The sequence below is a fragment of the Chiloscyllium plagiosum genome, unplaced genomic scaffold, assembly GCF_037043375.1.
Source record: "Chiloscyllium plagiosum isolate Xiang-an unplaced genomic scaffold, Cpla_swu_hap1 HiC_scaffold_19, whole genome shotgun sequence".
NCBI lineage: Eukaryota > Metazoa > Chordata > Chondrichthyes > Orectolobiformes > Hemiscylliidae > Chiloscyllium > Chiloscyllium plagiosum.
The window spans coordinates 62,205,560-62,233,346 of record NW_028270157.1 but is presented as its reverse complement, the minus strand read 5'-3'; the positions used below and the strand labels follow the sequence as shown (position 1 = coordinate 62,233,346).

Here is a 27,787-nt window from a genome sequence, read left to right as displayed (position 1 = left end):
ATGAAAAGAACTGCCTCGAATCATAATCTCCTTGAACAACCATCAACAGGCAGAGAATGTGTGGAGATTCTAATACAGTTATGGCTGGCAGGTTAGATACACTTTCTTAGATTGATTCAAACTAAAAATGTATCGAGAAGAGATTTACCTAAAAAGAAGCACCCTCAAAACACTGGAAAAAATGGTCACATAGCTTTGAAAACTAGTTTGCAAAACAAATATTTAAATCATTGCAAGTTTTTCCCAATTCCTTCAGTCTTAAAGATGTATGCAAAGTCCATATACAGTAGTTCCACAGAAACATGACACCTCCACAAGAAGGCATTGTTATTAACCTACTTTGCACTAGTGATGAAAGTTATAAAGTATTCAGTTATCTGCAAAATCCTTAAGGTCTTCTAGGACATTAAAGAGGCTTTATAAATGCAGACTTGTTAGCTGTTCTCTTGGGTGAGTTGGCAGTAGGCTCAGAAGTGTGGGATCGTGGAAGTCAGACACGGGCGGCACGGTGGCACAGTGGTTAGCACTGCTGCCTCGCAGCGCCAGAGACCCGGGTTCAATTCCCGACTCAGGCGACTGACTGTGTGGAGTTTGCATGTTCTCCCCGTGTCTGCGTGGGTTTCCTCCGGGTGCTCCGGTTTCCTCCCACAGTCACAAAGATGTGCGGGTCAGGTGAATTGGCCATGCTAAATTGCCCGTAGTGTTAGGTATAGGGGTAAATGTAGGGTATGGGTGGGTTGCGCTTCGGCGGGTCGGTGTGGATTTGTTGGGCCGAAGGGCCTGTTTCCATACTGTAATGTAATCTAATCTAAAAAAAATCAGAAATCTGAAGAGTCACTAAACTTGAAACGCTAACTGTGCTTTCTTTCCCCAAATGCTGCCAGATCCAATTAGTTTTTCCAGCAATTTCTGATTTTGTATCTTTAGACAATCCACCCAAAGCAGCATCATGTCTGAATCTGATCATATGCTCAGTTAATGCCCATGTTCAAACACAGCAAATGCATAACTGAGCCTAATATCTGAAGATAGGGCTATTTGGATAGGAAAGGAGTTTGGTGCCTATTGTGATGATACTGTCCGTTTTATTTTGTCTTTTTTTTGAAGAGCAATTATGAGGCAGAGGCACCACACTGGCTATTGCAGGCCACTTGTGTAAACTACTTGTGAGGCCTTTTTTAAATAGCCTGAATGCGTGTAGCCAACTCTCTCAGATCCAGATTTCTGGGTGTTTTTTTTCAAGTAGCATCAGAAGCTGTTGGAGTCTCAACAGTTGGAGCTTCAGTGGATGCCACACTCTCTGGATTTTCTCTTGCTAATGTTTCCCTCCTGGATTGGAGAACTGCACGCCTGGAGAAAGAATGCCTCATCTTCCAATGGGGAACACTTCAACCACACAGGATCAATGTGGATTTCATCAGTTTCTGGATTTCCCCTCCTACCCACCTTATCCCAGTCCCAACCTCCCAACTCAGCACCGCTCTCTTGAACGGTGTAGCTGTCCATCTTCCTTCCCACCTATTTGCTCCACCCTCCACTCCGACCTATCACCATCACTCCCACCTTCATCTACCTATCGCATTCCTAGCTACCTTCCTGCAACCCCCCCCAGCCCCAACCCCAACCCCCTCCCATTTATCTCTTAGACCCCTTGGCCCACAAGCCTCATTCCTGATGAAGAGCTTATGCCTGAAATGTTGACTCTCCTGCTCCTCAGATGCTGCCTGACCAGCTGTGCTTTTCCAGCACCACACTCTTCAATTCCCCCTGCATGTGGGAATGTCATAGAGTCATAGAATCGTAGAGATGTAGAGCATGGAAATGGACTCTTCGGTCCATCTTGTCCATGCCAACCAGTTATCCCAACCCAATCTAGTTCCACCTGCCAGCATCTGGCCCATATCCCTCCAAACCTGTGTCTGAATTTACTTTTTTGCCAAGGGGTATGTTTAAAAGATTGGATTAAGATATTGGAATAGTTGATTAGTAATAGTTAGTGTATCTGTTTATTGGTTAAATTTTCAAGTTAAGTTATTCTAAATGTCTCTTTCTTCTGTTTGTAGTTTACCTACAATGTTCAAACAAATTGTGTTTTTCTTAATGTTGAGCTGTTGGCCGATCACATCACATCTGGAAAGCGCCACTTCATGTCAACCTTTATATAAGAAGACAAAAGGAGCTAGGCTATCTTTTTCAAATATTTTGAAGGGTCTCGTCCATAACACCTTTTGATATGATTCACCATGATTGCACAAGGAGATGAAGTATTGATCGCAGCATGTAACAGAAAGCACATCTGGAATGTTCTTTCACTATCTTCAAGCATTTCTGTCCAGCAGAGGTCACTGAATTAACAAGTAGGAATCATCACTTCCCCACAGAGGAAGAACTCTGAGAACAGTTGTAATATCGTCTCAGATGCCGCTGTCCTACATGCTGATTCACCCACCCCTCCTTTCCCCCACTCAAAGCTCCATTTTCATTTAGGCTAATGTGAACTACTTCAGTACAGACTGGGAGCTAGGACTCTGGCTAAGCACCACACTTTGCAATAGAAAGTGCACTTGATTTAAGAGCCAAAGTTCCAACATCTCTGCCTGTGGAGGAGGTGTAGGGATGATGAACTTCTCAGGTCAAGGAGAGGTTCTATTTTTAAAAAAAATTGTAAAAACAAATGTGGGGTTAAAATCTGAAATTCACGTTCAGACAGTGTGGTGGAGGCAGAATCAATCATGGCTTTCAAAAGAAAAATTCATAAATGCCTGAAGAGAGGGCATTCGAAGGGCTCTGTGGAAAAGGTGGAAGCAGGGTCGGGTTTACTGAGTCACCCATAAAGAGACAGGACAGACACAATTTGCGAAATGGCCTCCTGTGCTGTTGTGGTTCTATGATTCTGTGCATAAATTGCATCTTTTCGGTTTGGTTTTCTTTTCAATTCCTGAGTCACTGCATAAAACGACAATAGTTTATGTGAAGTACTCCACATTAAATGATCTGGAAGCGAATACTGAAACACAAAGCCTGCGGTGAGAGGCAACATTAAACACTTTGCATTCAATGAATCCTGGGCTTTGGAGGCAAAAGCACAACTTGTCATTCCTGCTTTGAAAGACAACTTTTGTGGGGTTCTGTCAGCCGAGGATAGGATGCAGCTTGGCTGTGATAGTCTTGTGGCCAACTAGCCTACCATGGTAGACAAGCAGGAGGCTGGAAGAACACAGCAAGCCAGCCAGCATCAGGAGGTGGAGAAGTCAACGTTGCCGTTGTGACCCTTCTTTAGGATTCGGGTTGACTTCTCCACCTCCTGATGATGATGGGTTGCTGTGTTCTTCCAGCCTCCTGCTTGTCTACCTTGGATTCCAGCATCTGCGGTTTGTTTTGTCTCTAAGTAGCCTGCCCTGGCACACTGTTTACTCTTCTGGAAAACAAATGCTATTGCAAAAACAGCCAACGTCATAAACATAGTTAATAAAAGTTGAACTTTAGTTCAATCTTGATTTAGTCGAATGGCGCTGCAGGCCCAAGAAGCCAAATGACACCTTTCCGTCCAGCTATTCTCACGGTCAAATTTGTGTAAATGGCACCTGCGTGTGACTAGTCACAAGGTGGCAGAGTGGCTAAGATATGAATGTCCAAAATAATTTAGCCAAACTTCCCCTACGATGAAGCTTACTTTTTTAAATTCTCTGGTAGATTGCCATTGTTAATATGAATAAAAGAATTTTGAATTGAGACAGTGTAGACCAAAAAGGATTGCATATGCCACTATTGATAAAGTCTCCATTAAACAGGAACTCACTGTGGTATTGTATAGATTGGCAAATACCTGGACAATAATGGTGTGTCTGCTGACAGGAACTATAAGTTATCTCGCACACGTTTGTTGCCTCGGGCTCAGCTCAACTACCATCTCTCACGGTCTCTGCCGATCGCTTGGGGTTTCCGTTGCTGACTGCATCGTTGAAGACTATAGGTCTTGTGTTTGCATTATATAAGAAGGATTGAGAGTTTGTGGAAATGTAGTCATTCACTTGGTCGAATTCCTTCGCTGGAAAGTGAGGAATATTAACTCACTACAGTTTGGCTATTGCACAATGGTGCACATCACAGATGTGGAAAAAGAGATTTTCTGGTTGTTTAAAAAAACAATATCCAGTTTCAAAGGTCATAGTACCATGTAGTAGGTTCTCTAACCAAGGTGGATTCCATATTGTGAGGGTTGGCCAGTGTATGTCATTTGGCATGTCGAAAGGAAATTTTTGATTGAGTAATAGAGAATGTCGATGTATCTATTTCTGTGTTTCATCTCTAGTTTATTTTGTTCTCTTTATTCCTTTCTGCATAACTGCCACTGATTTTTCTCCTTCTCGGCAGCTCTTCAATTCAGCTTTCTTGACTCTTTACTCAGCCCCCACCCCTCCACTTTAGCAATGTGAAATGTTGTCATACAGAGCTGAACAGGGGATAGAGGTGCAGAAATAATCGTACTGAACAGTGTTGGGAGCATTCGCTTATAGTTTCTCCAGAATGTATTTCTAGGCATGGCCTATAATAGAGGTAGTGAAGAGGTTGTACTGGGCAAGGGAGATGAAATTAATCAGGATTCCTGTACTTAATTGGCAGTGATCCCTCCTCAGGGTAAAGGCAGCGTTGGGTTCAGATGCTGCGGTTTTATTGATGAGTCAGTGTGCCAACACTCATTGTCATGGCAAAAGAAGTGCAGCTCCATGCCTGCCAGGAAACAATGTGAGAAAAGATCTACAAGCAGCATTTGTTTATCTCCTTTGTCCCAGTTTGTTTCCTGAGCTGGAGAACCTAGCTGCAATGCAGTCTGGATGTCCCTGAAACTGACGGTTGACCACTTCCTATCATGGCCCAGTGACAGGCTCCATTTGCATTTGGCACTCCTGGAAATATCACAGAGGAGTTCCTGATGGTCATTGTCTTGGAGATGCTGGTCTTTGATATAAACATGCTCCCGTACCTTGTAGATTTAGACATTGTGTCTCCACTCCCCTCTTGCTGTCCTTCAGTTTAAGCCATGTAAGGTGCTGCTTCCTCCCTAACTGGCATCTTTGTATTCGGTGGTGTAATTTATTTTTTACTGTCCATTACGGATCTCCACTTTTGCTTTCGAGCTAATGGCAAATAGTTAAGGGAGAAACTGACGTGGGGAGGACAAACCAGCCTTTGCCTCAATGTCGCCTTCTATGATGACTAGACGGGGTACCACCTCTGAATTAAACTTTTCCAGTTTGAAGACATTGCTGTCACTGTTTCCAGAAACAGTTGTGTGCTAAATCAGGACTTCCCCTTGGAACTGAACGCATATTTTGTCAGTCACTGTCTCAAAAGTACATGATGGGAACTGGTTAGCTCCAGTCATTGCAAGCATCCTTTACACAAGACAGGATTTTGTGAGAAAATGTTTTGCAATGACCAGCACACATGACGTGTTTAAACACTGGTCAGGCCAGCTGAATGGGAGGCAAGTGTCTCAGGAGAGTGAAATTCTTGGTGTTTTGGAAACAGGCCAAATGGCTCAAGGCACAGTGTAAGGCAGTAGAGGTGAGAGAAACAGAACAGGTAACTAACGGCCAGTACTGTGTGTGTTCTTTCAGGAGGTTGAGCTGTGCCGCATCAGCAGCCAGGAGAAGCTAGGCCTTACTGTCTGCTACCGAACTGACGACGACGAGGACGACAGTGGCATCTACGTGAGCGAGGTAAGCTCCTGTGGAAGGAAGCGCCAGCCTATCATGAAATTGACTGTCGAGGCTTGGCAGTGCGCCAAGCGTTGTCACTTGTAATTGCTGTGGTAAATCGCATCGCCCGGATAATATGATTATTACAGCCTGTTTATTTTAAGCAAATGTTTTAATGGTAGATCTTAATTACTGAACATTGTCAGAGCGAAGGAAAATTAAATGACAGAAATCACATGTACTTTCCACACATGCCGTCTCTTTACACCAATGCTTTCATCAGTCAGGGCTCTGGCTTCTTAATTGAAAGATTGCTTGCAGGGATGTGGGGAAGAGTGAAGGCATTGCATTCATCAAGGAAATGTTATAGTCAGTGCAGCGAGAGGTTCACTGCCAAGTTCATCAGATAATTGCAGTGTATACTTTGAGGTGGGCCGTTCTCTGTCTGCGATGCGCTCTCTGCCATTTTCAATGCAGACACATTTTAGGAAGGGTTACCTGTTCGGTTTCTCAGTTGTCAGGAGACTGTTGAGATGTGCAGTTGAAATTATGCCTGCTGCATTGGAAGCTTCAACAATTCATTCCTTCAGCTCTGATATAGGAGCGTCAGCAGCTCTGGACAGTTAAAGTCAAAACTATTCAGTTGGGCTTGTTGCTATGCATCTGTAATTGCCTACAGTCGAACATCCGTGCCCAGATTTGTATGATTTTGGGTAGCGACTAAGGCATCTAAAATGGAATTAATGTAGGAAGCTTGGGTATAAAGGGATACAAAAGGTGTAGGACACTTGAATACAATTGGAGAGCTATCCCTGGCAAATGTCTGGTACCGAACAGTCATTTCCGCAAGGTAATGTTTGCACTTCTCAAGTCGGTGTAGTGCTGTGCTGTTAAGTATTTGGTTAACTGAAGGAACAGTGTATTGCTGCTGATGGACAAAGTTATTATGACTCTATTAGATTTCAAGGGCAACATTGGATCGACTTGTTTGGCAAACGCATTCATTTTTCAGTGGGAGCTAATCGTGTCAGTCCATCCATTCCAAATGCAAAGGATCATCGAAGTCACCATAGCACAGAATTACCATACCTGTAACACAATAGAAAGCCATTTGCTCCGTTGGCTCTGCATTCCGACCATATTCCCAGTTTGCCCACTACCTTCTATGTTGTTTCTATCGAATGTCCTCTTGAGCGCTTCGATTGAACTTGACTGCCCAACAGTTCCAGGCAGTGCATTCCAAACCTTAATGGTCACTGGGTCAGCAAGTGATTTTCAAATCTCGTATTTGGTTCCTTTGGGGAAAAGCCAAAAGAAATGAAAGGGCTTCCCCACCCCCCCACCCCCGCTCGCTAGAAGGGGAGCGTGAGAAAGAGAGAGAGAGAGCTACAAGCAGGGAACTCGTATCCAGCAAGATGGGGTCTACCTTGACGGATGAAAGGGAAGGGCGCTTCAGACGGAGGCACCGACAAGTACGGAAAGGAAGTCTTCCTGCCCGGGGCCCACCCTGGGGTACAGTCCAAAGGGTTGTTCCTGGCAGAAGGAGCGGTGTTCCTGACAAAGCATGACCTTGCGTAGTGATGTATCGCCAGATCACCGATCACTGCGTCTTGTTGAAAATTACCTGAGAATTCCTATGATGTGGAGGGGCTGGGTTGGACAAAATTTAAAATCATACGACACCAGGTTATAGTCCAATGGGTTTATTTCGGAGCGCTGCTCCGCAAGCCAGTGCTTCCAAATAAACCTGTTGGACTATAACCTAGTGTTGTGTGACTTTTAACCGAGAATTTCTAGTCTGGGAGGTGGATTATTCTAAAACATAGACCAAAATAAGCCACAGGCAGTGTCTCACGAAACACTGAGACATGCAGAGGTAAAACACAGCAGAATCATATTCTTGATCTTTTATTTTTGAAGTGATCAAGGAGCCATTAAGCCACACTTCAAGTGGTTCTCATTGTCAAAATTACAAAACAGGATTTATTTCACCGAGAGTGTGCCAGCTCAAAGCCAACTGCCTCTGACCAGATTAGACCAGTCCTGAAGATCTAGAATGTAGCGAAACTGATTCAACATCGCAATCATTACACCACAGAATTGCTGAGACCATTTGGCAACAATACGTAAAAAAGCCCATCACAACTGAGAAACAAAAGAGGAACATTTCAGAGACCTAATTTGTTGAAACAGGAATCCAAAGTCAAGCGAGAGAAACGAATAGGCGAAGGTAGTGCCGATCTGGCGATACATAGGCGAAGGGTATGTCAGGACCTTGCGGGAGAGTAAATTACGTCAGTATTAGGTAAGAGGTAGGGAGAGTTAATTGGGAGGAGCTGTTATCAGGCAAGTCCACATTTGACACTTGGGAATCATTTAAAATTCTGAACAGAGTTCAGGGCTGGCACATTCCAGAAAGGAAGAAGGCCAAGGATGGCAAGGCGAAGCACCCTTGGACAACAAGGGAGATTGCAAATTTAGTCAAAAGGAAAAAAGAAGCAAACATAAATCAGAGCCTGTGAGGAATATAAAGAAAGCAGCAAAGAGCTCAAGCAGGGATTTGGGAGAGCAAGAAGGACCCATGAATTGACCTTGGCTAGTAGGCTTAAAGAGGATCCCAAGGCATTCTATACATACATCAAAAACAAGAAGATAATTAGGGAGAAGGTAGGACACTTCGCTCAAAGATAAAGGAGAGGATATGAGTGGAATCCTAAGTAAGTTACATTGTATCAGTATTCACCCAGGATAGTGAGATTAGTGTGAAACATAGTAATGCGCTAGTGTACTTTGAGATCAAGAAAGAAGTGGTGTTGGATCTCTTGAAGAGCACTAGTGTAGCTAAGTCTCGTCAGAGGTCTGTGACTAGCGGTGTCCCAGGGGTCTGTACTGGAATGTCTGCTGTTTGCGATATAGCTGTATATAAATGACTTGGATGCAAACATACGCAGTTGGGTCAGTAAGTTCGCAGGTGAGACAAAGATCGATCGAGTTGTGGATAGTGTACAAGATTGCCAAAGGATACAGCAGGGTATAGATCAGTTGTAGATACCAGAAGAGAAGTGACAGATACAGGTTAATCCAGCTAAGTGTGACGTGCTGCACTTTGGGAGATGAAATGTTAAGGTAATGGCAGGACCCTGAACAACATTAATATACTGAAGGATTTTGGGGTCTAAATCCATAACTCCCTGAAAGTAGCCACAGAAAAAGATAGGGTGATGAAGAAGGCATTCGGCATGCTTGCCTTTATTGGTCGAGGAACTGAGCATAAGAGTAATGTTGCAGCTTTGTAAAGCTTTGGTTAGGCCATACTTACAGTTTTATGTTCAATTCTGGTTGCCACATTACAGGCCAGGCATGGAGGGTTTGAAGAGGGCTCCGAAGAAGTTTATCAGGATGCTGTCTGGATTAAAGGAAAGGCTAGAAAAATTCAGGTCGTTTACTCTGGAGCAGCAGAGGCTATGGGGGAGACTTGATAGGAGCCTCTAAAATGATGAGATGCATAGATTGGGTTGACAGTCAGAATCTGTTTCCAAGAGTTGAAATGTCTAAAACTAACAGTCATGCATTTAAGATGCGAGGGGGTAAGTTAAAAGGGAGATGTGAGAGGCAAATTTGTTTTTTGCGTAGAGAGTAGTAAGAGTCTGGAATGCTCTGCCAGGAGTGGTGGTGAAGGCAGATACAATAGGGGCATTTAAGGGACTTCTGGATAAATGCATGTATAGACAAGGATTGGAGGGATATGAATGAAGGGCAGGCAGAAGGGATTAGTCTAATTTGGCATCATATTCAGCACAACAATGTTGACGGAAGGACCCATTTCTGTGCTGCACAGTTGTATGATCTGTGTTCTGGCATACTCCACAACAAATCCTTGTACCTTGTCAAAAGTCTCTGCCATTTTCCTCTTTTGTCTCAGATCCTCTCTTCCATTTTACATCTCAGACTGTTACGCACTTTGGTCGGCCGCATGGTACTGGGCTTTTAAGCATCCTGCGCTGAGGCCTCTTCAGCTGTGTCAAGGCAAACATCAGAGTTTCTCACTTGGTTTATTCTGGGAACAGTGGAAAATCCCATTGAAGTGTACTCTCGGTCCACACTCCCTCCCTTCTCGAATGGATCTCGATAAATCCACTTGCTGATCTTGATCCTTTTGATATGGGTCCCATTATGTGAAAAATGTTTCTGGCTTGTGGGTCTTAATGCCAATTTGAGAAGAAGCATCAAACGATGAATTTGTGTGCTGACAATCAACAAAAAGATAGGGTGATGAAGAAGGCATTCGGCATGCTTGCCTTTATTGGTCGCGGAACTGAGCATAAGAGTAATGTTGCAGCTTTGTAATACATTTCAGTGCCATTTCTGCAAAACTCCAGTTCAACCTCGTATCACTCAGTTGCAATTGCAGTCCCCTCAGAAACTATTTTGTAATTGTGCGTACCCGAAATCAGTATCTAGTAATCGCTATGCAATGTGACTGGCTGAGAGCTTCTTGCCCTCTGTTATCACTGTGCATTTACCTATTCCCTCATGGTCTGGAATGTCTTGCTGTATTTTCCAACACCATTGACTTGTGTTTCATATCCAACCTTCCTTTAAGTCAGTCTTTGCATCAGTCAAATTAGAGTCCCTATTCTGTTGGCATGTCCAAGTGCTTTGGATGTTTCTTTCCTGATTTAGGAAACTTGGATTCGAATTTGGGGTGCACACATTTACAGTATAGTTTCTGAGGGGACTGAGATTGCAACTGAGAGATACTAGGTCGAACTTGAGTTTTGCAGAAATGGCACTGAAGCGTATAAGTTTGTTGATTGTCAGCACACAAACTCATCGTTTGGTCCCCTGAACCTATTCTGCCATCAAATCAGATTCAATAACTGGGTGGCACGGTGGCTCAGTGGTTAGCATTGCTGCCTCACAGCGCCAGGGACCCGATTTGATTCCCATCCTGGGCGACTGTCTGTGTGGAATTTGCACATTCTCCTCGTGTCTGCATGGGTTTCCTCTGGGTGCTCCGGTTTCCTCCCACAATCCAAAGATGTGTAGGTCAGGTGAATTGGCCATGCTAAATTGCCCATAGTGTTAGGTGCATTAGCCATAGGGTAGGGGAGTGGATTTGGGTGAGTTACTCTTCAGAGGGTTGGTGTGGACTTGTTGGGCCGAAGGGCCTGTTTCCATACTGTAGGGAATCTAATCTAACTGCATTCATCTTCGATTGCTTGCTTTAGATGGCTGCTTTTAATCGTTTGTCAAATTCTCTGCTCATTCGCTTAACCTTAATCATTTCTTTCATTTCTCCAGGTCGACCCAAACAGCATCGCGGCGAAAGATGGGCGTATCAGAGAGGGCGATCGGATCGTTCAAGTAAGTCTAGGTGGAAACGTTGGTGTGAGGGAAATGTTGGTGTGAGGGAAATCTCACAGCCCCTGTGGGTGAGACTGAGGAAGAAAGGCTGACCATAACATGAGTGACCCTAAAAGAGAGAGATCAGCGAGCAAGTGACTGCCTTTGAGGGTCATTCCTGACATATACAACTGAATGCAATGCTGCACGTGAGCGATAAGCTCAGGGTCGCTTTAATTCCATCGGGATGTCTCCTAGTTTTGTGCATTAAATACAATACCGCAGCTGGTGCTTTACAATGTTGAGGCGAGTAGCTCAGGCTGTAATCACTATAGCAACCATCAGATTGGATCCTCCTAAATAACTTGGACCTGTACCAAAATGAAATGTTCAAAATAACTAGAAACAGTTGTCACGTAATAGCTGCTTTATTGGAGTGGGAATCATTGGGTGTTCATTCTTTTATGAACCTTTTTACTCACAACATTGTGTAAGATTGCCAGTTATGTATATCTATCCTTTCAAACCTGAAGATGTGTATTTCCTAATGTGTCCTGACCATTTGGTCAATTTTATGCATGCAACTGATTTCAGAACTTGACAAGGTGTACCTGGAATGAGGTACTTTATCCCCACTGTCTACTGCTGATGAAGACCATGTCAGGACCAGAGCACAGTGTATCCTATGCCATTGAACCTTGTGCTAACAAAATATGAAAATGTAACAAGGAGCGAGGAGAACAGTTGCAGAATTGAGAAGCATAGCACAAGGCTGACGAAGTGGCATGTGGTAGAAGAAAGTTGTCGCTGTATTTTGAAGTACTGTATGTTGGAATAACGATAGTTGGGTTTACGAAGTGGAGTGACGTTAAGGAGAATCTGGATCTCATGCAGAGCAGTGTGTAAAGTAGGTAGAAGCAGTTGATAAAGTGTCAAGAAAATATTTGGCCTCCTGAGTATTCTCTATCACGGTGTAAGTGTACAGGTGCTAAGAGGTTATACCAACATCTGTGCTGGCTAGGCATCAGCAAAGGATGCAAAGATTTTTGAAAATGCTGAGCACTTTTTCTGATGTGACACAGGGGATGAGAGATTTTTGTTCAGCAAAGACACTGTGAGTATTGTCGTTAGGGATGTCACAACATAGTTGGGAAAGTGAAGTGATCACCGCGCCCTGCTAGTCTGGGATCACAGCAAAAGGTAAGAACGTGATCTAAACCCGTAGCATTCCTGAATCACCTGTGTGGTGGAATCACGTCTACAGAAATTGCTCACATTATTCCACACCTCTGAAGCTGGGGGGGTTATCAGAAATAAGTACATTTTAATACACGTAAAGAGCAATTAACTATCGACTCATGGCTTTACCTATTACAAGTTTAATCCCATTTTATGAAACAGAAATGTATTTTTGCAAACAGTAAGAAATAAAGTTACAAAACACATTCAAAACATGCAATCCACAGAATTCATTGAGACGTTCCTTTGCCTTGCCAGGAATTTCTATTAGAGTACAGCATGGAAACAGACCCTTCAGTCCAACTCTCCATGCCGACCAGATATCCCAACCCAATCCCACCTGCCAGCACCAGGCACATATCCCTTCAAACCCTTCCTGTTCATATACCCATCCAGATGCCTTTTAAATGTTGCAGTTGTACTAGCCTCCACCACTTCCTCTGGCAGCTCATTCCATACACGTACCACCCTCTGTGTGAAATAGTTGCCCCTTAGGTCTCATTTCTTTCTTTCCCCTCTCACTTTAAACCTATGCCCTCTAGTTCTGGACCTCCTGACCCCAGGGAAAAGACTTTGTCTATTTATCCTATCTGTGCCTCTCATGATTTTATAAACCTCTATAAAGTCACCCCTCAGCGTCTGACGCTCCAGGGAAAACAGCCCTAGCCTATTCAACCTCCCCTTATAGCTCAAATCCTCTAACCCTGGCAACATCCTTGTAAATCTTTTCTGAACCCTTTCAAGTTACACAACATCTTTCCGATAGAAAGGAGACCAGAATTACATGCAGTATTCCAACAGTGGCCTAACCAATGTCCTGTATAGCCGCAACATGACCTCCCAACTCCTGTACTCAATACTCTGACTAATAAAGGAAAAGCATACCAAATGCCCTTTTCACTATCCTTTCGACCTGCGACTCCACTTTCAAAGAGCTGTGAACTTGCACTCCAAGGTCTCTTTGTTCAGCAACACTCCTGCAAACCTTATCATTAAGTGTATAAGTCCTGCTGAGATTTGCTTTCCCAAAATGCAGAACCTCACATCTATCGAAATTAACCTCCATCTCACTGCTCAGCCCACTGGTCCATCTGATTAAGATCCCATTGTAAGCTGAGGGAACTTTCTTCGCTGTCCACTACACCTCCAATTTTGGTGTCATCTGCAAACTTACTAACTATACCTCTTATGCTCACATCTAAATCATTTATATAAATGATGAAAAGTAGTGGACCCAGCACCGATCCTTGTGGCACTCCGCTGGTCACAGGCCTCCAGTCTGAAAAACAACCCTCCACCACCACCCTCTGTCTTCTACCTTTGAGCCAGTTCTGTATCCAAATGACAAGTTCTTCCTGTATTCCATGAGATCTAACCTTGCTCATCAGCCTCCCATGGGGAACTTTGTTGAACGCCTTACTAAAGTCCAAATAGATCACATCTACCGCTCTGCCCTCATCAATCCTCTTTGTTACTTCTTCAAAAAACTCAATCAAGTTTGTGAGACATGATTTCCCATGCATAAAGCCATGTTGATTATCCCTAATCAGTCCTTGCCTTTCCAAATACATTTACATCCTGTCCCTCAGGATTCCCTCCAACAACTTGTTCACCAACGATCTGGTCTATAGTTCCCTGGTTTGTTCTTACCACCCTTCTTAAACAGTGGCACTATGTTAGCCAACCTCCAGTCTTCTAGCACTTCACTTGTGACTATCGATGATACACATATTTCAGCAAGAGACCCAGCAATCACTTCCCTAGCTTCCCACAGAGTTCTAGGGTACACCTGATCAGGTCCTCTGGATATATCCATTATTATGCGTTTCAAGACATCCAGCATTTGTTCCTCTGCAATATGGATATTTTTCAAGATGTCACCATCCAATTCCTTACATTCTATATCTGCCATGTCCCTTTCCATAGTAAATACTGATGCAAAATACTCTTAGTATCTGCCCCATCTCCTACAGCCCCACACGAAGGCCGCCTTGCTGATCTTTGAGGGCCCTATTCTCTCCCTAGTTACCCTTTTGTCCTTAATGTATTTGTAAAACCCTTTGGATTCTCCTTAATTCTATTTGCCAAAGCTATCTCATGTCCACTTTTTGCCCTCCTGATTTCTTTCTTAAGCATACTTCTACTGCCTTTATACTCTTCTAAGGATTCACTCGATCTATCCTGTCTATACCTGACATATGCTTCCTTCTTTTTCTTAACCACATCCTCAATTTGCTTAGACATCCAGCATTACCTATACCTACCAGTCTTTCCTTTCACCCTAACAGGAATATACTTTCTCTGGATTCTCGTTATCTCATTTCTGAAGGCTTTCCATTTTCCAGCCGTTCCTTTACCGGCGAACATCTGTCCGCAATCAGCTTTTGAAAGTTCTTGCCTAATACCGTCAAAATTGACCTTTTTCCAATTTAGAACTTCAACTTTTAGATCTGGTCTATCCTTTTCCATCACTGTTTTAAAACTAATAGAATTAGGGTCGCTGGCCCCACTGACACCTCAGTCACTTGCCCTACCTTATTTCCCAAGAGTTTTGCACCTTCTGTAATTGGTACATCCACATACTGAATCAGAAAATTTTCTTGTACACACTTAACAAATTCCTCTCCAACTAAACCCTTAACCCTATGGCAGTCCCAGTCTATGTTTGGAAAGTTAAAAGCTCCTACCATAACCACCCTATTATTCTTACAGATAGCTGAGATCTCCTTACAAATTTGTTTCGCAATTTCCCTCTGACTATTGGGGGGTCTATAATACAATCCCAATAAGGTGTCATCCCTTTCTTCTTCAGTTGCACCCAAATAACTTCCCTGAATGTATTTCCGGGAATATCCTCCCTCAATACTGCCATAATGCTATCCCTTATCAAAAATGCCACTCCCCCTCCTGTCTTGCCTCCCTTTCTGTCCTCCTTGTAGCATTTGTACCCTGGAGCATTAAGCTGCCAGTCCTGCCCATCTCTGAGCCATGTTTCTGTAATTGCTATGTTATCCCAGTCCCATGTTCCTAACCATGCCCTGAGTTCATCTGCCTTTCCTGTTAGGCCCCTTGCATTGAAATAGTTTAGTTTATCAGACCTACCTTGTTCTCTGCTTTGTCCCTGCCTGCCCTGACTGTTTGACTCACCTTTGTTCTCGACAAGTCTCAGAATGAAACTTTCCTCACTATCTCCCTGTGTTCTCTCTCACCCCCCCCCCCCCCCCCCCCCCCCCACTTTACTAGTTTAAATGCTCTAGAGCAACTCTAGCAAATCTCCCTGCCAGTATATTAGTCCCCTTCCAATTTAGGTGCAATCTGCCCTTCTTGTACAGGTCACTTCTACCCCAAAAGAGATTCCAATGATCCAAAAATGTGAATCCTTCTCCCGTACACCAGCTCCTCAGCCATGAATTCATCTGCTCTGTCTTCCTATTCCTGCCCTCACTAGCTTAGCACCGGGAGTAATCCAGATATTACTACTCTCGAGGCCCTCCTTTTTAATTTCTTGCCGAACTCTCAGTAATTTCCCATCAGAATCTCAACCTTTTCCCTTCCTATATCATTGGTTCCAATGTGTACAATAACCTCCTGCTGGCCCCTCTCCCTCTTGAGACATCCTTGATCCTGGCACCAGGGAAGCAACACACCATTCTGATTTTTCGCTGCTGGCCACACAAACATCTGTCTGTACCTCGGACTAGAGAGTCCCCTAACACAATTGATTGCTTGGAACCCGATGTACCTCTCATTACATTACAGCCAGTCTCGATACCAGAAACTTGGCTGTTCGTGCTGTGTGCCCCTGAGAATCCATCACCTCTTACATTTTCCTAAACAGCATACTTGTTTGAAATGGGAATAGCCACGGAAGACTCCTGCACTACCTGCCCACCTCTCTTACCTTTCCTGGAGTTAACACATCTATGTGACTGTATCTGAGACTTTCCCCCCTTCCTATAACTGCCATCCTTCACATCCCCTTACTCTTGTAAATTCATGATTGCCTCTAACTGCCTCTCCAACCAATCCATTTGATCCAATAGGATTTGCAACCAAAGGCATTTATTGCAGATATAATCCTCAGTAACCCATAAACTCTCCCTAAATTCCCACATCTGACAAGAAAAGCATACCACTCTACTAAAGGCCATTTTTGCTTCTTTCAATCTACAGACCCAGAAAATAGCACTGTCTTATTCCCCTACAAAACACCAGGTTAAATTAATACATACGGCTTATATTTTAAGTTTAATCAAGGGACGTTGCTTAATAAAACATAGAACCCACTGTACTCGCTACTGCAGACGTATTTTAAGGCCACGCTTAAAATCCACTTATCTGTTTCTGTGCTGTGACCTCTCCCAGACAGGTTCCTCCAAGATCATTGTGAATTTCACTGTTCTTCAGTCACCTTTCTTTTGGTTCTTTGATTTCTTTGCCGGAGGCACAGGGTAATTGGTACAGTAACTACAAAGTCTCTGTGAACATCACAGACTAAAGGTTATGCTAACTGGCAAAAGTATCAGTGGAATTTTCTAACGTGGGATGCAATACCTTGAAGCAAGTGTGCTCGCTTTCAGAATTCCAATTCAGCCCAGACAAATATTCCATTTAGAATACGGTTGTGCATGTATAGTTGAAATTAAAAAACTTGTAGTTCAGTAAGAAGTGCAAAAGAGCAGTAAGTGTTTCAAACAGGCAAGGCACTGTGTAAGTCTACTGTTGTAAATTGTGTGCATCTGAATGGATGAAGACCTTGAAATGATGCAGCCAAGGTATGTGAAGGGCAAAATAGTTTTGATAGAGTAGAGCAGAGACGTGTTGTTGTGGGCGAATTCAGAGTGGAATGGAGCAAACTTCAAATTAGGTTTTGGACTTTCAAGGATAGGGAAATGCTTTCCCACCTATATAACAGTGGAGTTGAAGAATTCTCACTTCAACTGCAAAGGCAAAAAGTGTGGATGTAGAAATGAAACAGAAAGCGACGAGTTGTTTATTGTCAGTAATGTTCTCCAATTTTACTAGGGAAATGTGTATTGACTTCTCAATAATGCAGATCATTTGAATCTGGACATTGAAGCTGCTCATTTATTGGAATAAATGAGCAATTAAAAAGTCACCAACAATGTCTGTCTGGTGTTTGGGGGTGGAATAGCAGTGCTGGTGGGAATGTCAGTGATACAAAGAGAGATATGGGCAAATTCAAGGAGTTAACATCTTGTATCACAATGTGTAAAATGTTGTTCAGCCAAAATACTCAGATCTGCAACATTTCTTCAAATCAAACCTCTGTTCATTCTTGCATGACATCAGAGAGCAATACGTGGTCCATTCTTCATCTGCTCATCGAGGCCCCAATCTGTGAAATTCCCTTTGTAAACGTATGTCATTTTTAAAAAAATTGTTAATGTGTGCATCTCTCTAATGAAGTCGGCAGTTGGCCTAATGTCTCTTCCTGCCGTTGGGTGTGATGTTTTATTTGAGAGCCTTCCTCCCAATTGGTTCAGTAATGGTGACTACATCAGCAGAAGTTTATAATTTGTATCAAGTGAAGTGAGTGTGCAATATTTGAAGTGACGATCGCGGACAGACTCTTTGGAACTGCGAAATTAGTTGCAGTAGTGTTTTAAAACGGAGAAAGTGATTTTTTATGGATTTGATGGAAATCCTTGTGTGTTTGTTTGAGTCACATGACTGCGAAGGGTGGTGAAATTTGAGATTGATTTTGAAAGTTCTCAATGTTATCGGGAATACAGCCCACAGTTTTATTTCAGCCTGAACAGAAAGTATATAGTCATTTTCTTGGCTGATTGCGTGATTTATTTACGATTAGATGGAATAGGAGAATTGCATTTGGCAGGTGGATCAGTTTTTCAACAACATGTTGGTACAGTTGTGGTCACACTTGAGCTTCAGCGTTACAGGAGAGTTGGTGTCATCAGAGCTTTTGGTTTGTGTTGTTTGTGTACTCGATCTGGGGTGATGCAAATATTGTCTTCATTTCATAACTCAGTTAGAGACAAAGAAACTACAGATGGTGGAATCCAAAGTAGACAAGCAGGGGGCTGGAAAAACACAGCAAGCCAGGCAGCATCTGGAGGTGGAGAAGTCAACGTTTCCAGTATAGCCCTTCTTCGGGACTGGGGGTGGATGTAAGGGGAGCTGCAGATTAAGGCGGGGGGGAGGTGGTGGGGGTGGGGGGGGATTGGGGCAGAGGGGTAGTGAGGTAGGGATAGGTGAACACAGGCAGAGGGTTCAATCTGGTTGGTCGATAGGAGGAATGAATCAGTTTGGTAGCTGGAAGGAAGGATCCATCAGAGGAATGGAAGGAAGGAGAGGAGCTGGAAAGGGAGTCGGGGATGGGAAGGGAGGTTACTTGAAATTGGAGATCTCAATGTTGACTCCTTCAGTCTGTAGGCTGTTCAGGTGGAAGATGAGGTGTTGTTACTCCAATTTGCGGTCTGATTCGCTGCAGCAATGGAGGAGGCCGCGGATGGTCTTGTCAGAGAGGGAATGGGAAAAGGAATTAAAATGGGCAGTGACTGGGAGGTCAGGTTGGCCCCTGCAGGCCTGGCTGAAATGCTTCGGGAAACGTGCCCTGAGTTTACATTTGGTCTGATGTAGAGAAGACCTCATTGGGAGCACCGGATACAGTAAATTAGGTTGGAGGAGAGGCAGGTGTACCTCTGTCTCACCTGGAAGGACTGTTTGGGGCCTTGGATGGAGGTGATAGAGGTACTATGCCAGCAGGCTTTGCATCTATTAGGTTGTAGGGGAAGATACTACGGGTTTGGGGGGTGGGTGGAGTGGGTTTATTGGGGAGAGTAGCGCAAACTGTGAACAAAAGTATGCAATTGTAGTGTTAGTGAAGGATTATTTTTATTTGTTTACAATTTGGAAAAGTTGAAGGGTATACATGTGCACAATATCTGATTCAGGTGAGAAATAAAGAGGTTAGGTTTCCTGTCAAGACCATTTTGTGTACGCCTAGTAGAAGCAGTCACGTCTTGCTGGTAACATGGGAGTGACTCGTTTTAAGGCAGTCCCACATGTCAGGCAGTTGTTTGAGTCAATTCAGCAGAGCATAAAGAGATTAAATCAGTGACAACTGTATGGCATCCAGTCAGGTGTATTGGAGATTCAAGGGCTGCTTTAATGCAGGGCAAGCTTTCTAGTTGAATCTGGGCTAAATTTGATAATACTTTGACCTGCTGTTAATGAAATTGCAGGAGTATATGGGGACATATCTTGTTTTGGTAAGCAGGAGCATAGGAAGACAGTCCATTAAGTGTTCTGGTGGGTCTGGTACATTGAAGAAGCTTCACCATTTTTGTCGCTACTGATATTTGGAAGTACTGATATGTAAGTATTAACAAGATAACCTCCTCAGTTTTTGCGTGAATTACCTTTTGGGATCTGTTTTGAAAAAGTTCCAGTGTTTCAAATTTTATTTAACAAGTTGTTTCTTCCTGCGTAGTGAAAAGGTGCATTGTGAGTGAGCCTTTGTCCAAACAACGTTTGTGTTTTAACCCAAACAATGACGTTGTGGTTCGGTGTCAACAGTGTAAAGTAGTCGTGGGGTCTGCTAGCGATGCAGCTGCTGTCGTGAGACCAGGCAGCATTATGTTTCTTCGCAGCCTCCTTCCCCGTCCAAGTGGGGGTTGGCTGATGCTAATTGCAGCAGTGTAACCTGCGACGGACGCATCCATTATCTCTAAAGGGAAGGGAGGTGAACGGCACATGTCGTGTGTCAATGATTGGAGTTGGTGGTTATCTGTCGGTCGATGGAGCACATGTTAGGCATTGATGAACATTAAGGCTTCTTTTGACGTCAGGATTCCTTTGTCTATTGATAGCAATGCTGTGCAGAGGGTTCCTAATCGATTGGTGTCAGTTGCTTTGGTCACAAAGTGGAAAGCTATGTGAATTCTTAACCGAGATGAGTTGTCATTTGCATTGTCCAATGTCAACCGTCAACAGTGTGAGAGCAACAGCTGCCTTTTTGTCTTGACGATTTGTTTGTTTCTCGCAGATAAATGGGAAGGACGTTCAAGATCGGGAGGAGGCCGTGGCCTTACTGTCCAGCGAGGAAAGCAGGAACATTCTGTTGCTGGTTGCCAGACCAGAGATTCAGGCAAGTATTGCATTGAGAACAAATTAGCTTGCTGTGTGGAGGGAGTCTTTCACATGTTGGAATGGTCGTGGAGAGTTTCTCGACAAGAGACATCTTTCACATTTGACATTGAAGTGAACATAACAGGTCATTATGATGCCATGAGATATCAGGAAGGAGCCTTCAGTTAACTGGGCTTGATGACATGTTTTTCAGCCGAGTATCGGCTGCAGGTTAGGCATTGTGGAGGCGTTAACATTCAGCACTACATTTCTACATGTCCGCTTGGATTACTCATGGACAGTGTACCGCAGAGATTGAAGTGGTACTAATGCATGAACCCAGGTTTTTATTAGATTGGTTGTTCTCTCTTGCCGTCCATAGCCAGTGTGGACAGTTGGAATCAAGGTGATACTAGAAGTGTCGTGTTGACGACTCCTCCATGTGGTCGAGGATAGGCGTCTGTCAAATTTTCATCAATGTGATGAGTCTGCGAGTAGTTTGAAAGGTTGTAGAAGCACCATCAAGACCAGCAGTGAAACTTGCAGCGATTGCCAAATTATATTGTTATGTCAGAATGAAAGTGAGAGAATACATCATCTTTGGCTTAAATGAGGTTTTGAGTGAAAGTTCAGTGGCCAGCACTGCTGCCTCACAGTGCCAGGGTCCCGGGTTCAATTCCGACTGTCTGTGTGCAGTTTCCACATTCTCTCTATGTCTGCGTGATTTTCCGCCAGGTCCTCCGGTTTCCTCCCACAATCCAAAGATGTGCAGGGTTAGGTGGATTGACCATGCCAAATTGCCCATAGTGTTGAGTGATGTACAGATTAGGTGCATTAGTCAGCCGTAAATAATAGGATAGGTGAGTGGGTCTGAGTGGGTTACTCTTCGGAGGGTCGGTATGGATTTGTTAGGCCGAAGGGCCTGTTTCCACACTGTAGGGATTCTATGATTCTTGGTGTATTTTATGTCTCCACCTGTATCCTTTGCAGGATTTCTTTTTAAATATGAGGATCCCATGGCCCTAAATGAGTCCATTATCCACCTGAATTGGTACTTAGAATGAAGTACAATGTCGGGTTCCATTGGGATTTGCAATGATGAGCTAGAATGTTAAACTGCACTTAGTGCATCCTTTCATTTTGCAATATCTGCACATTGCTTGTGCAATGTCTAGAGTTATGGAAAGCGATATAAGTGCAAATCTCGAGGTTTAGAAAGTGTGGGCGGGGGGTTTTGTCAATGTTTTTGGTGGCAGCTAGAATATACCAGAGGAACAGTTGAATCTGCAGGTTTCATCATGCAATGCATTTATGGCACTTGTTACGGTGCACGGGACAGCAATGTAAGATTGTTTCATGGTAGAGAGTCAGTATTATGTGACTGGAGCGTGCCCTCATGCCCTTTTTTGTAACACCCTGTCTCTTCCCCGTTTCTGCCAGTTGGATGAAGGATGGCTTGATGATGACCGGAATGAATTTCTTGATGAGCTTCATATGGATATGTTGGAACAGCAACACAATCAGGCAATGCAGTTCACAGCTACCACACTTGAGCAGGTAAAATTCATGACAGCTTAACAGGTTCTCATCTGATACTTGCTCATGGAAAATGTTTACACTGCACTAAGTGACATTCGCATATTTTGCCCTTCAGAACCACTTTATTAAAAAACAGCTAGTTGACACAAAGCTGTTAGAAATGAAGAAAATCAATCAACACAGTCCTGCCATACTTGTGCTTTTTCATTGAGAATTCTCTAACCTTTTTCGTTCGTTGTCAAATTTGTTTACCTCATCTGGAATGTATTTTGTTTCTGCACTGATTTGTGGAACCATGGAAAAGTTACAGTACAGGTACAAGCCTTTCAGCCTATTGTCCATTCTGGGAAAGGAACAAATACAGTCTCAATGCTCCCACCCTTTACCCATACTAACTAGAGTCACCCCATTCTGTATTCTTCAATCCATAACTCGGGAGTCATCCACACTTCAATGTGGCGTTTGTATTTACTGCCCAACCCCTTTTGGACTCTGAATTTGTGTCTGTGTTAGAGGTGAATGTCAGGAGTCCAGTTCTTAATATCCAGCTTGAGACTGTCACACTTAATTTGTTAAGACCTTACTACCATACTGCCATAAAATTTTCCCCAATTTCCTAATATATCAGCAGCAAAGCTTTGATTTAAGCTTTTCAACCTGTAATAGACAAGAGTGCTCAAGCAAGGAATAGTCCTGTAGGTAGCAGATTACCCACTGCCATTAGCTAATAGTTGCCAAACACTGGATTATCAAATGGAATCAGTTCATCCATTGCTTATCATTATGTTGTTCGGACTGGTGCCAAACTTGACCATATTGAGAATGAACCAGGAAGCCAGTAATCTGATGTCCACAATTGTTCTCATATTCCATACATCCCAATGGTCTCACTTCTAACTGGCACTGGATTTTTCTAACTGGCAGTGATCCCTATTTGACCTGAGCATTAGTAAAGCCCTTCAGTCAGCTAAAACCAGTTCACTTCTCTGATGATCATATGATCATCATTTGATCATTCCACAGCTGTTTCGCCACCACTAAATTTCCCACTAACCTTCCCTGATTTAAGGAAAACCATCCCAACTTTTTGTTCTGTTGAAGGGTCAGTGGACCCAAAACATTAACTCTGGTTTCTCTCCACAGATGCTGCCAGACCGGCTCAGTCTTTCCAGCAATTTCTGTTTCTGTTGCCAACTTTCCTGCTGTCTTCACTTAACTGAAGCCCCTCATCACAAGTACAAGTACCTTTCCAGTAAATCCCTGCACCTACATTAATATCTTCTCAGAGTAGGCCTGGAATAACTGAATGACATTAATGATTCATTGTTGCTTCATATTTGCATTGATTAAATCAATTATCCTGAGATTACATTACGGTCTTACTTATTCTTCCCTTTGCTGTTAAGACTTGCACAGACAGCACAAGATTTCTCTCTAGGTAAAAACAATGACTGCAGATGCTGGAAACCAGATTCTGGATTAGTGGTGCTGGAAGAGCACAGCGGTTTAGGCAGCATCCGAGGAGCAATAAAATCGACGTTTTGAGCAAAAGCCCTTCATCAGGCTTTATTCCTGATGAAGGGCTTTTGCCCGAAACGTCGATTTTTCTGCTCCTTGGATGCTGCCTGAACTGCTGTGCTCTTCCAGCACCACTAATCCAGAAACAAGATTTCTCTCTGCTGCACCTTTTTAAAAATTTACTGTTTCCTTTAAAGGTTTACTTGTTTCTTTGATTTATTCTGCATCCTTCTTACTTCCATTGGGAAAAATTCCATCTCCCAAATAGTTGCCTCGTTCACTTGTCCATCTTTACCCTATTCAAGTCTTCCTCGTTGATAAAAATTCATCCAAAAACTTTGGCTGTCACAGCTCGTAGATAAAGGCCACAAATGTAATTGAGAACATGAAAATTTTTCTGCTGAAATGTTTGCAGTTGCAGAAGATTCTGTTACCAGGGGACAGACGTCCAACCATTGAAAGGATTTATGATCAGACAGAGGAATGGGCAGGTTCAGCATTAACTGTGAATGGCATTAGGGTTCTTTGATGTGTGATGAACCACTGTATTAATGCAAATACTCTTGAGGTTGCTGCTTCAAGGAACTATGGTGTACAAGGCAGATGCTTAATGCTCCCAAGTTATCAACATCTGCTACATTTAGCAAGCACTTGAACGGGCTTTGGAGCAAAAGTAGGCATTTTGCCCGTCAAGTCTTCATTGCTATTCAATAAGATCTTGGCACATCTGACGATCTTCGACTTCTCTTTCCTGCCTCATCCCCATAACACTTGATTTCTTCCCGAGTAGGAATCTGTCACTCAACTTTCAAACAAAGAAATGATTCAGCATTGAAAGCCCTCTGCAGTGAAGAATTCTGCACTCTCTTGAGGCAAAGAATTCCTCTTCTGTTTTAAATGGGTGACTCTTTGCTCTGATATTATTCCCTCTGCTCATAAACTCACCCACAAGGGACTACCCTGTCTGCATTAACCATGCTGATCCCTCTAACAATTGCAGTTTTCAATAAGAACTAAAAAGAACTTAGAGCCGGAGAAGGCATTCCAGCCACTCAAGCCTGCTTCTACCATTTGATACAACCATTGCTGATCTCTTCTCAGACTCGACCCCACTTTTTTTGCCCACTCTCCATAACCCTTCAACTCATTGTTAATTAACAATCTGTGTGTCTCTCTCCTCATTTTTCTCAATTACCCAGCATCCATTAATTCTGATTAGTGAATTTTGCAGATTCTTGGATCCTTTAAGATAAGTGATTTCTCCTTATCTGTTTTAAATTTGCTGCTCCTTATCCTAAAACTGATCTTTGCTCCAAGGGAATAGCCTCGGTCTACTTTACGCATATCCTTTAGCATAATTTTTTGGAAAACCTCCATTTGATGTCATTCTTCTAAACTCGAGAGAGTATAGGCCTAAACTACTGAATCTCTTCACAAGACAAACTCCTCCTCATGAGACCAATCTAGACAGCCTCCTCTGAACTACCTCCAACATTACTACATTCCTCCTCAAGTAAATGGACCAAAAGTGTACACAATACTCCAGGTTGAGTGTGACCAGTGCCTTGTACAGTTACAATGACTGTTCTCTATTTCCATGAGCAATAAATGCCAAACTTGAATTTGTCTTTATTACCTGCTCACTAGTTTGTGATTCATGCACAAGATACTCAGATCCTTCTCATTCCAAAACACCCTGAAATTTCTGTGCATTAAGATAATACAGTGCCTTTGTATTCTTACAACCTAAATGGATAATCTCACACTTACCTACTTCAACTTCATCTGCCAAATTTGACTCATTCACCTAAACTTTCCGGTTACATTTTAATTTCCCACCTATTTTAGTGACAATGTAAATCTACCTAGAGTGCTCTCTATCCCTGCATCAAATTCATTGATATAGATTGTAAATAGTCGACAACCATTGTTCTACACTGTTGATCACACCATATGCTAATTTGTTTGGGATTTTGTGAGTATGATTTTGATTTAAAATGTATTATAACCTGATTATCCAGGCCATTCTGCACCCGAACTAACTTATTTTCAATCAACACAGAAAAAACATGAAGAAGATGGTGGGACGACCGATACTGCAACTACCTCTTCAAATAACCACGAGAAGGACAGCGGGCTCGGCCGCACAGACGACAGTGTGAGGAATGATGAGAGTTCGGAACAGGAGATCCTTGGAGAGGAGCAGAACAGCACCTCGCTGCAAAGTCAGGGGGACCTGGGCTACAGCCAGGATACCCTGGGCAGCAGTGAGATCCAGTGCAACGAGAGCTTCATCTCGGGGGAATACAATGACTCTGATTTTGTGGGCACCCAGGATGAAGAATGCGAGCGGTTCAAGGAGCTCCTGGAGCTCAAGTGCAAGATGAGCAATCGAAGCCAGTTTGACCTCTACTACTCCACCAGCACAATCCAGTGTGGCAGGAGGCAGCAAGAGGTGGTGGACCGGGAGCTGGAGATGCTCAATGAGGAGCTAAGGAATATCGAGTTGGAGTGCCAGAACATCATGCAGGCCCACCAGCTGCAGACGGTGAGGGAGGAATACGGCGACGTGTGGTCGATCCACGGCAGTGGATTCGGGAACTACAACACCAGCATCGACTCGCCCAGGGGGAAAAAACTGGCCGACATCATGGAGCACCCGGAGAAGTCAGACAAGGACAGCTCCAGTGCCTACAACACAGCTGAGAGCTGCCGCAGCACCCCCCTGACTGTGGACCGCTCGCCTGACGGCTCACTGCAGCGAATTGTCAGCATCACCAACAAAAGGAACCTGAGGAGCTCCATCGAAGCTGTCCAGGCTGCTGCCGTGGCCTCGCCGTCATCGCTGTCACCCAGGCGCATCAGTGCGGAGGCCAGCCCCACCGTCAGCAGCTCCTCAGAGACACCGGAAACAGCCGTGCCTGGTGACGACACGGAACATGTGACAGAGGGAAGCAAATCCGGCGAGGGTGGTGAGCACGTGCCCTACCTGTCAGCCTATCACAGCTCGCCCTACCGACATGTCAACATCCCTGCGCACGCGCGGCACTACCAAAGCTACATGCAGCTCATCCAGCAAAAGTCAGCGGTCGAGTATGCCAACAGCCAGCTGAGCTTGGTGAGCATGTGCAAGGATGCCCACAAGGCCACAGCGGACTCCAAGGCCGAGTGGAAGGTCAAGATCCGCAGTGATGGCACTCGCTACATCACCAAGCGCCCAGTGCGTGACCGCCTGCTCAAGGAGCGTGCCATGAAGATCAAGGAGGAGCGCTGCGGCATGACCACAGATGATGACGCCGTAAGCGAGATGAAGACGGGCCGCTACTGGAGCAAGGAGGAGCGCAAGCAACACGTCGTGCGGGCCAAGGAGCAGCGACGGCGCAGAGAGTTCATGATGCGCAGCCGCCTGGAGTGCCTCAGGGAGAACCCCCAGAGCGGCGGTGAGGGCAAAAAGGAGGTCAACATTATCGAACTGAGCCACAGAAAAATGATGAGGAAGCGCAACAAGAAAATCTTTGACAACTGGATGACAATCCAAGAACTCATGACACATGGTGCCAAGTCCCCAGATGGCACGAGAATCTACAATTCCTTCCTGTCAGTTACTACTGTGTGAAAGGGACTTTTTTTAAAACAAAATAATAAAGTACACTACCGATTTGTGGTAGAATACAATTGCCTCGTTAAATGTGGCATGTCACTTTTTTCCTATCTAAGAACTGCTTCTAATCTGATTACGGTTTTTACAAGCAGTTACCGATCACTTTTACAAAATGTATTACGATTTGTGGTACCTTTGTCTGTAGGTTGCAACTTCCTGTCATCTTCCCCATGATCTTCAGTCCTGTTATTTGTAAAACAAAGAGCCATATTTCATATGATATTATGCCCATGTAAGTTAAGAGTCTGACTTTCTTACAAGTCCATTAATCATTATCCAGGTTTCTTTTGTAATGTATGTTTGTGTTATTAAAACTATAATTATAATGCCAAATTCCAATAGCTTTGCATACTTGTCCACATGCATTGCGGTGCTAGCATTTTGCATAACTTTACTTTCTCTGCTGCCAAGTGGAGCATAAACTATTAACATCCAAGCTTTTAACTTTCACATTTGTTCAGCCATGTATTGTACAATGAGACTGTAAATTAAAAAAAAGTGTATTGTCCAAGTAAAGTGTAGGTGGATGAGTGACTCGTACTCTAGCGGAATCGATGCTGTAGTCAGGTAAATGTGGTTATTGTGAAGATGAAAAAATAAATTATTGCTTATATTTGAAGAAACAGACTGCAGAGTAAACATTATTGTAAAATCTTTTTCCTGCTCG

At 43.6% G+C, this 27,787-nt stretch overlaps 1 protein-coding gene across 3 annotated transcripts in view; it reads left to right on the top strand.

Moving 5' to 3' along the window:
* The window catches only part of LOC122559501 (PDZ domain-containing RING finger protein 4), a 487,868-nt gene extending 460,121 nt beyond the window's left edge, over positions 1–27,747 (top strand). For all 3 annotated transcript variants that reach the window (XM_043709045.2, XM_043709044.2, XM_043709046.2), the window contains 5 exons: positions 5,622–5,723; positions 11,007–11,069; positions 20,320–20,421; positions 21,843–21,959; positions 25,522–27,747. In XM_043709045.2, coding sequence (XP_043564980.2) covers positions 5,622–5,723; positions 11,007–11,069; positions 20,320–20,421; positions 21,843–21,959; positions 25,522–27,075 — 1,938 coding nt within the window. In that variant the 3' untranslated portion in view covers positions 27,076–27,747. The remainder of the gene's footprint in view (positions 1–5,621; positions 5,724–11,006; positions 11,070–20,319; positions 20,422–21,842; positions 21,960–25,521) is intronic.
* The last annotated feature ends 40 nt before the right edge of the window (positions 27,748–27,787 follow it).